At 26.0% G+C, this 8,473-nt stretch overlaps 2 protein-coding genes across 2 annotated transcripts; both read left to right on the forward strand.

The window, feature by feature from the left end:
* Positions 1-142: 142 nt before the first annotated feature.
* ENU1_080020 (hypothetical protein) lies at positions 143-5,335 on the forward strand (the record flags this gene model as incomplete). The annotated part of the gene is made up of 1 exon (XM_008858674.1): positions 143-5,335. One exon carries the CDS (start codon positions 143-145, stop codon positions 5,333-5,335), a length of 5,193 nt encoding a protein of 1,730 aa, XP_008856896.1.
* Positions 5,336-5,949: 614 nt separating this feature from the next.
* Positions 5,950-7,920, forward strand: ENU1_080030 (hypothetical protein; the record flags this gene model as incomplete). The annotated part of the gene is made up of 1 exon (XM_008858675.1): positions 5,950-7,920. The coding sequence occupies one exon, from the start codon at positions 5,950-5,952 to the stop codon at positions 7,918-7,920; it is 1,971 nt and encodes a 656-aa protein (XP_008856897.1).
* Positions 7,921-8,473: the final 553 nt, after the last annotated feature.

Genomic DNA, 8,473 nt, shown 5'->3' on the forward strand with positions numbered 1-8,473 from the left:
TCCACCAGTTGAATAAAAAAGTTATTAGTAGAAATAAGACATTCTCTTCACTCTAATTATTTATTTATTTTTTTTAATAAATAAAACTATAATTTAACTAATATTTCTTTAAGTTTTAAAAAAAACTTAAAAAAATAAAAGGATGATTCAATCATTTCTTATTTCAATATTTATTATCACATTAGTTAATGGTGAATGTACTATTAAAGACTATCAAGGGACTATTAATGAAAATAGTTTTTCTCCAGAAAATTGTCTTACTTCAAGTACAAACTTAGTTATTAGTACTGACCAACAAACATTAGTATTTGGAATTGATATTAATGCCAATTCTATAACAATTAGTGGGAATGTAGAAAAAATTGATATGAAAGAAAAGTCATTAACAACTAATCACTTTATTGTTGAAAAAGAAGGTGCGTTTACAATCACTAGTTCATCGGTTTTATCTCTTGGAAATGTTACAATGAAGAGTTGTAGTTTAGTTCTTAGTGAAGGAATTGAAACTGTTACAATAAAAAGTGGTATATTATACTATATTAATGTTGTTGCTTCAAAATTAATACTTGGTAATTCTAATAAAGATAATTCATTAATTATTTATGATGGAAGTGCTACAATTTATGGAGATATCACATTAAATGAGGTAGGTGTATTAAATTTAATTATGGAATGTAATAATTTATATTTTGCAAGTACTAAATCTATTATGCTTAGAAAAACATTAAAGGTAAATACATTACTTATTGTAGAAACAATAAGTTCAAAAATATTATTTATTTCTAATATTGCATCAAATTCTGAAATTAAAATAAATCAAATAACATTTCCAACATTTGAAAATGCTGTAATTGTAGCAACAAAAATAATTTCTAAGATAGATATTGTTGCTATAAACCCATCTTGTAGAAATCATATTTATGCAAGTTTTTCTGTTGAATGTGATAAATATACAGAATATTTTAATCCTGACGCTAAATGTACTGTTCTTAGACTTGGTGAATCAATGGCTACTCATAGTTATTTAAATGATAATACTATCTATTGTCCATGTGGTTCAACTGATGAAGACTTAAAATATTGTAACTATGATTTTACTCAATTAACGGTTAATGATTATACTACAATTTTTGACCCAGCTAAAGATGGGTATACAAGGATTAATAAAATTATTCTTGGAAATATTCATGTTAATGTAGTAGTTGATAGTCTTGTTTTTTCAATCATTGAAGGTTCAATTAAAAGTACAGCTAATCTTATTAATTCAAATACTGTTAAATATCCTATTTCTATTGGGCATGGGACTTATTATTTTAACGGTTCATTTGAATTACAAAAAACATCAGATGATAATTCATTAATATTTTTTAAAGAAGCTGAAATTAGTCAAGGAAGATTTGAAAGTATTGAGTTTAAAGAAGATGGGATTATTTCTACAAAAGGAAATGTTAGTATTGGACAACTTATTTATCATAAAAAAGTATTTGTAGGACAAGACAGTTCTTATACCAACACAATAGTTTCACAAGTAGGTGTTTTTGATCAAAATGATAGAGGAATTGTATTAAGAAGAAATGCAAAATTTATTTTTGGAAATGCTTTTTATTATAAAAGTTATTCATCTCAATATACTTTATTCGATGGTTATACTTCTAATTTCGAATTTACTCAATCAACTGAAGGTTCTGCTCATTTTGCATGTGATAATAGTGTTGTGTTTGTTTCACTTAATGATAAATATACAGGAGATTGTCAAAGGTCATTACCTCTTTGTTGTTTAAAAAACGGATTAACTTCACCAATTGATATAACAAATAAGTATAATTATGAACAAGGTATATTTCAAAATTGTCCTTATAATGGTATGAGAGTTAGTTTAGAACAATTGGTAGGAAATATTATTATTGCAAAGAGTTATTATAATTATTCAATGATTTTAGGAAATGACGGCGTTGTATTAAGTTTTGATACGGCAGATAAAACAAAAGATATTAATATTAAATATATTTCCAATGTTGGAGAAATTGTAATTGATAATTCATATTTTAGTAGTTATAATATTAGTCAGATTAAAAAACTTACTGTTGTAAATACTGACATTAATTCAATTGATACAAGTTATCTTATTTCATCTGGATTAGTTAATATAAATAGAGGTTCAATTAATACTCAATGGTATAAAAATAAAAATTCATTGTTAAGATCTTCAGAATTAACAATTTCTAAAATGGATGATGAAACATTAAAATCTTCTGTTATAAAAAGAGATAATGAAATAGATAAATCTATTATTTATTCCTCTCAATTCTCTAACTCAATTAATTCTTTTCCATCTACTTATAAATGGGCTTGTTTGAATTCTATTTTAATTTTATCTACTCAAACGTTTAATGAGAATTTATGTCCTTTAATTCAATGTACTATCAATTCAAATAAAAATGAACTTTTAACCGCATACCCTTATAATAAAAATACTCCATGTTCATATACTTCATGTTCATATTGTTCATTTATTATTAATGGTCAAATAAAATACGATTTTTATTATACTAATAAAGGTATTTATTTAAATTCTGATAGTATCCTTTCATTAACTACACCAAAATCTTTATTCACTTCACCTTTAGTAATAACTACACAAATGAATTCAGTTATTACAAGTGTAGATGATAATCCATCTATTGCATTACCTTCTTTAAAAATTTTTTCAAATGGTAATTTAACATTAAAAGGAAAACAAGTAGTTGAAACAATTCAATGCACTTCTGGAATGGTTATAATTGAAGGAGAAATTACATTACAAGGAACTAATAATTGTTCATATTTCATTAAAGAAGGATATAAATTAGTTAGCAATGCATATTTTGATATTGCTTTATATAATGAAGGAACTGTTATTTTTAATACAGTCCCCAAAACATTACATGCAAAATTAAAATTAACAACATCAATAATAACGTCTGTTAATGAACTTCATTTTGACTCTTTAGAACTAATTGATAAATTAGATACATGCCAAAAATTATACGACCTTACTACAACATCTGTTAATTCTAAGCAAGAGATGGAACTTTTTGATATTTTTAATGGGAAAACATCATGTAATAATGCTGAATCATGGGTATGTAAAAAAGGAATTCAATGGTATGTATGTACAGGTAATACTGTAAAAATTCCAGAAAAACCATGTACTTCTCTTATAAATGGTATTTTTGAAATAAGCTGTACACTTGATTTTAGTGAATATGATCAAACAACATATAATTATGATAATGGGTTAATTACAAATATTATTAATTATCCTCCTAATTTCATTATTGGAGGTAACCAATTAAATATCACTCAATTAATAGTTTCAAAAGATTTAACAATAAGTAAAGGTAATTCTGTTTCAATTTGGGGAGATGCAATACTCACAGTTAATAATGTACAATCATTAACCGTATATCAAACTGGATCATCTCTTGAATTAACATTAAAAAATGTAACTATTAAATACATTGAAATGTCAGACACTTCTATAAAAAGTAAAGAACCAATTAATATTATAGATGGTTTATTAACTCATGTGTCTATTGATAACGATGTTGAAATTTATAATAGTTTAATTTTAAGTAACCAAATACTTACAAATAATTATTATCATATAACGTCAGGTAAATTAACTACAAAAGAATGTCTTGTAATGGTTGATAATCTTATTGATTGTAAATTAATTGCACAATCAAATGTAAAAGATGCTTTTATTATTGATTCAATGGATTCTATTTATTTAAGATATGCAAATACTCATTTATTTGCTTGTCCTGACAATAAACAACCACCAATACAATTAACATGTACAATAACTGGAGAAGGTAAAATCAATTATTACACTGCTAATTATTCATCACCATTTTGTCCTTGTAAATCAAATGAATGTTTATTAAACTTTAATGATGAAAGTATAACAGAATTAAATGATATTGAAGGGTATGTTGAGTCTATTACATTAACACATTCAATTAAAAAAATCACTGGTAAGGATGTTATTATTTCACAACTCTCGATGGAAAGTGGAAGTATTGAAATGACAGGGTCAATTGGAACATTAAATACAAAAGAAGTAGAGATTATATCTAAAAACCTTATTATCAAATCATTAGTTGGAACTAAAGTTAAAATAACTGGAACAGTTACATCAGAAAATTGGCTTATAACATACCCAACAACTATAAGTGGCCAACTCATTGTAAATGGAACAGTTGACCTTGAACCAAATGGATTGATTGATCTAACACATGGAAATATTTTAATAGAAAAAAGAGCTAAAATTTCATTTAATGGTGGTAGTCTTAATATTCCAAATAAAAATGAGACAATTTTATCAGAAGTAAGTATTATGTCATTTGACTCAAAGACAGACATTTATGTAGATGGGTTGGATGAAACTATATTTCCTTTTACTTGTGGAAAGGCAAATAACTTAGAAAATATTAACATAATAAATCGTAAAAAGAAAAGTGAAGTAGGAGAGACTTATCACGCATATTTTGTATGCAATAAGTATATCGCATTTGGACGTAGTCTTCCTACACAATGTCCTAACGGTGATTTAGTTATTGACCCATCTCAAGATGATAAGCTTAATACTGGAATAATTATTGGTATTGTAGTAGGAGTTGTTGTTATAGTTGCTGTTATAGTTAGTGTTGTCATTGTCATTATTGTTATAGTAACATTACGAAACAAAAGGAATGAGCAATTTAGACGAGAGAGGAGACAAAAGAAGAGAGAGGAAAAAATTGAACGAATGAAAATTCTCAAACAAGAAAAACAAAGAGAAAGAGAAGAACAGAAGAAATTGCAAGAGCTGGAAGAAGAAAATGATCTTAGGTCAATGAGTGTAGGAATAGAAATGGGAAGTTATGAAAGCAGTGAAGAATTTGAAAAAGTTATTAACAGCACACTTAATAATGATAATGAAAAAGAACAGCTCATTGCAAAACAAAGAGAAGAAGAAGCCAAAAAGAGAGCTGAGGAAGAGGCTAAAAAGAGAGCTGAGGAAGAAGCTAAAAAGAAAGCAGAAGAAGAAGCTAAAAAGAGAGCAGAAGAGGAGTCACAAAAAGATGAACTATTAAGTGATTTAGAAGAAAGTAACTCTTCTTCTGAGTCAATGGATGAAGAGGCTCAAAATGAATTAATAGGAAAAGTACAAGAAGCGTTAAGAACCAAACCAAGATACATCGTAGATATGGATAGTCTCTATCCATTTACCAAATTTGTTACAAACACAAAAGAGGATGATGCCGATTCAGTGTCTACCCAGTGGGAATCATCTGATGAAAGTAAATAATTTATTCTTTAGTTTAGTTTATGAAAAGATAATTTAACAAATGTAAAATGAGCTAACTGATGTTTGTTAAGGCTTCTAACCATCTTCTTTAAAAACTTTTTTCAATAATATTGTTGTTTTTTTCTAAATCAACAATGGTTCTACTTAAATGGTCATTAATAATATTAAGTTGAAACTAACGGCAATGCCTTAGTGTGCTTTATGATATATCACCATTAAACATAGGTTTATATTCATAACATAGCTTAAGGTTCCAAAGACATTCAATTGTTTTAATAAATATTAAATCTACAAATAATGATGCTGCAATAGAAATAACCACAACAGCCGTCACATTAATAGTTGAAGGAAGTATGAAGATAGAAAAAAGATTTAGTTATCACTTTGTGCTAGTTAATAGGCTGAGGAGTTAAAGAATGAAATAAATTTAAAAAGAAATGAGAAATAAAAATCATAAATGCGATAAATCAATAAAATACGTCATCAAATAAATGAAGAAAGTTATATCATTTGACGATTATTTGATTAGTTTCAGTGCATATCAGATATGATAAGTTAGAAATAAGAAAGTGATGAAATGATAATAAAATGGTGAAATAAACAATATTTTATTCATGTCTGACCATTGTGAAATTCTTGTTGAGATGATTAAACACCAATCAAACTCAACAAAAGCAATCAAGTTACTCCAAAACACAATTGAAAGATCTGATAAGAGTTATGAAGCCAAAACCAAAATGATTGAAAATGGGATAATTGAATGTTTAATAAAGCAATTAGTTGGTTGTGGTGATGAAAATATCTTACAACTACTCAATTGTATTGCAGAGAATTGTCAGTACGCACAACAAAGAATGGTATCATGTGGTATTCTTCAAACTCTCTGTGAACTTTGTATTTCCACAGATTCAATATTAATTAAATCATTGTCAAGTTTGTTACTGTGGAATTTATCAGATGAAATATCAGACAATGATGACATTAATCAAATTATTAAAACCATCACAAATATCATTGACCCATTATCATCTGATGATGGTTTAATCATCAACTCACTTGGGGCACTTCATTCAATGACTATTAATCCAACACCAATCAAAGAAGACATTGTTAATAAAATGGTTCTTGTTATTACATCTTTAAAACAAAGTGAGAGGATTATGTTATTTGTGATTAGAATTTTAACTAACCTCCTTGCGTTTCAACAACTTCAAACAACAACCTTTAATAAAATTAATCAATTTATTAATACAACAACCTCTCGTTTTCTGTCAGATTCATTAAGTCTTGATATTACATTATCAACACCCACTCAAAATCCAGATGAAATGACAACAACATATAAAAAGAAGATTGTTATGATACAAGCAATTGAAAATGCATTAACAGTGTTATCACAATTTGTTCCTATCAATGATGAATATATCACAATCTTTCTCACTTATTCATCAGTTCCATTCCTCACTGAATCTCTTGCACGGTTATTGGTAAATGTTAGAATTGATATTAGACGGGTTGAGCAATTTGTCGTTAACAATTTAAGCACAAATGATCCAAAATTTCTCTTTTTATTATACAATATCATTCATAATAATGAACCAACTACACTTTCACAAGACCTTCGTTTAGAGTTGATTAACACAATTGATAAATTCAATGATATTCAATGCAAGTCAATGCTTCTTTCTATATTTTCTAAATTTACATTTCCTGAAGCAAATCAAATCATTCCAAAGATTTTAAAATATACTAAAGAACCATGGCTTTCAAAACATGTTATTATTGCATATTCTAATCTTTTATTATCAGTATCAGCACAACAAGATGATGTTGTCTGTTTTATTGATTTGTCAAATGATATAAGTCTCTACAACGAACTCACGAAACTTTTCATGGTTTTAGCATCACAACAAAATAGTAATGTATTTGTAAAGAATGGAGGAATTGAAGCAACACTTGGAATAATTGAAAGAAGTGTTGATAAAGAGATTAACAAACGATGTGTAGGGATTATTTATTTGGCACTTGGATATAATGAAAATACAATAGAAGACAAAACAATTAAAAAGATTATTGAAACAGCACAAAATACACAGACATATGGAATTTTATTACCAATTGTTCAATATGGACATGAAATTGAAAGATTATACAAAATAGCAATTCGTCTCAGTGAAAACGTAGAAATAGAACAAGAAAAAATTGGGATGTACTTGTTACGGGGAATTTCAAGAAAAAAAGAATGGACTAAGAAAATTAAAAAGAATGAAATTGGAAATATGATTATAAGAGTTACAAAACAAAGTAAGAATGAACATATTGTTAGAATTTGTGTTTGTTTGATGAAAGACTATGACATTAATGAAATTGAATTTATTTCACAATTCACTGAGATCATTAAACAATGGAAAAGTCATCAGCATTTAGTTAAAATATTTTTTAAACACATTGTGCGTGTTCAGAACTATTATCAAAAACAAAATGTTAAAATTCCAGATATTGTGAATGATCTATTGAAAATGTTAGATGAAGGAATGAGAGAGAAAATGAAGTTAATTCAAATTGATTTACAAAACACAAAATAAATAATTTTAATTGACTTCATTTCAACATGATAAAAATTGAAAGAATAATTTATTGTTTTAAGATGAAATAATAAAGATGATATAAATTAAATATTTGTTGATATTCTTTAGTACTAATTTAAATAATAAACTCTTATATATAATTCAAACACAGTAAATAATGAAATACACAATAAAAAGAATAATAAGCAAAAGGGTGTATATTTAGATAATTTTATGAATATAAAATATTCATTCAGTTAAAAAAATAAATAAAATACTAAATAGAATAATTCAATTAATCAAAAATATTCAATAAACAAATTGAAATAAACAGAACCAATAAAATAAACATTTTATAACAGCGTTTAATATTATATTTATATATCATTTTAAAGATGATAAATTTGGAAAGAATGAATAAATATAAGTATCCCATCGATTATATCAATATCTCATTAATTAATATTTCTAATATTATTGATTTTCTTTTTCTTATTCTTATTATTTTCTTTATAATACAATAATTTATAATTTCAATAATAATATAAATGATGAATAATAATGAAGAATC

Source organism: Entamoeba nuttalli (genome assembly GCF_000257125.1).
Source record: "Entamoeba nuttalli P19 unplaced genomic scaffold asmbl_3760, whole genome shotgun sequence".
NCBI classification, from domain to species: Eukaryota; Evosea; order Mastigamoebida; family Endamoebidae; genus Entamoeba; species Entamoeba nuttalli.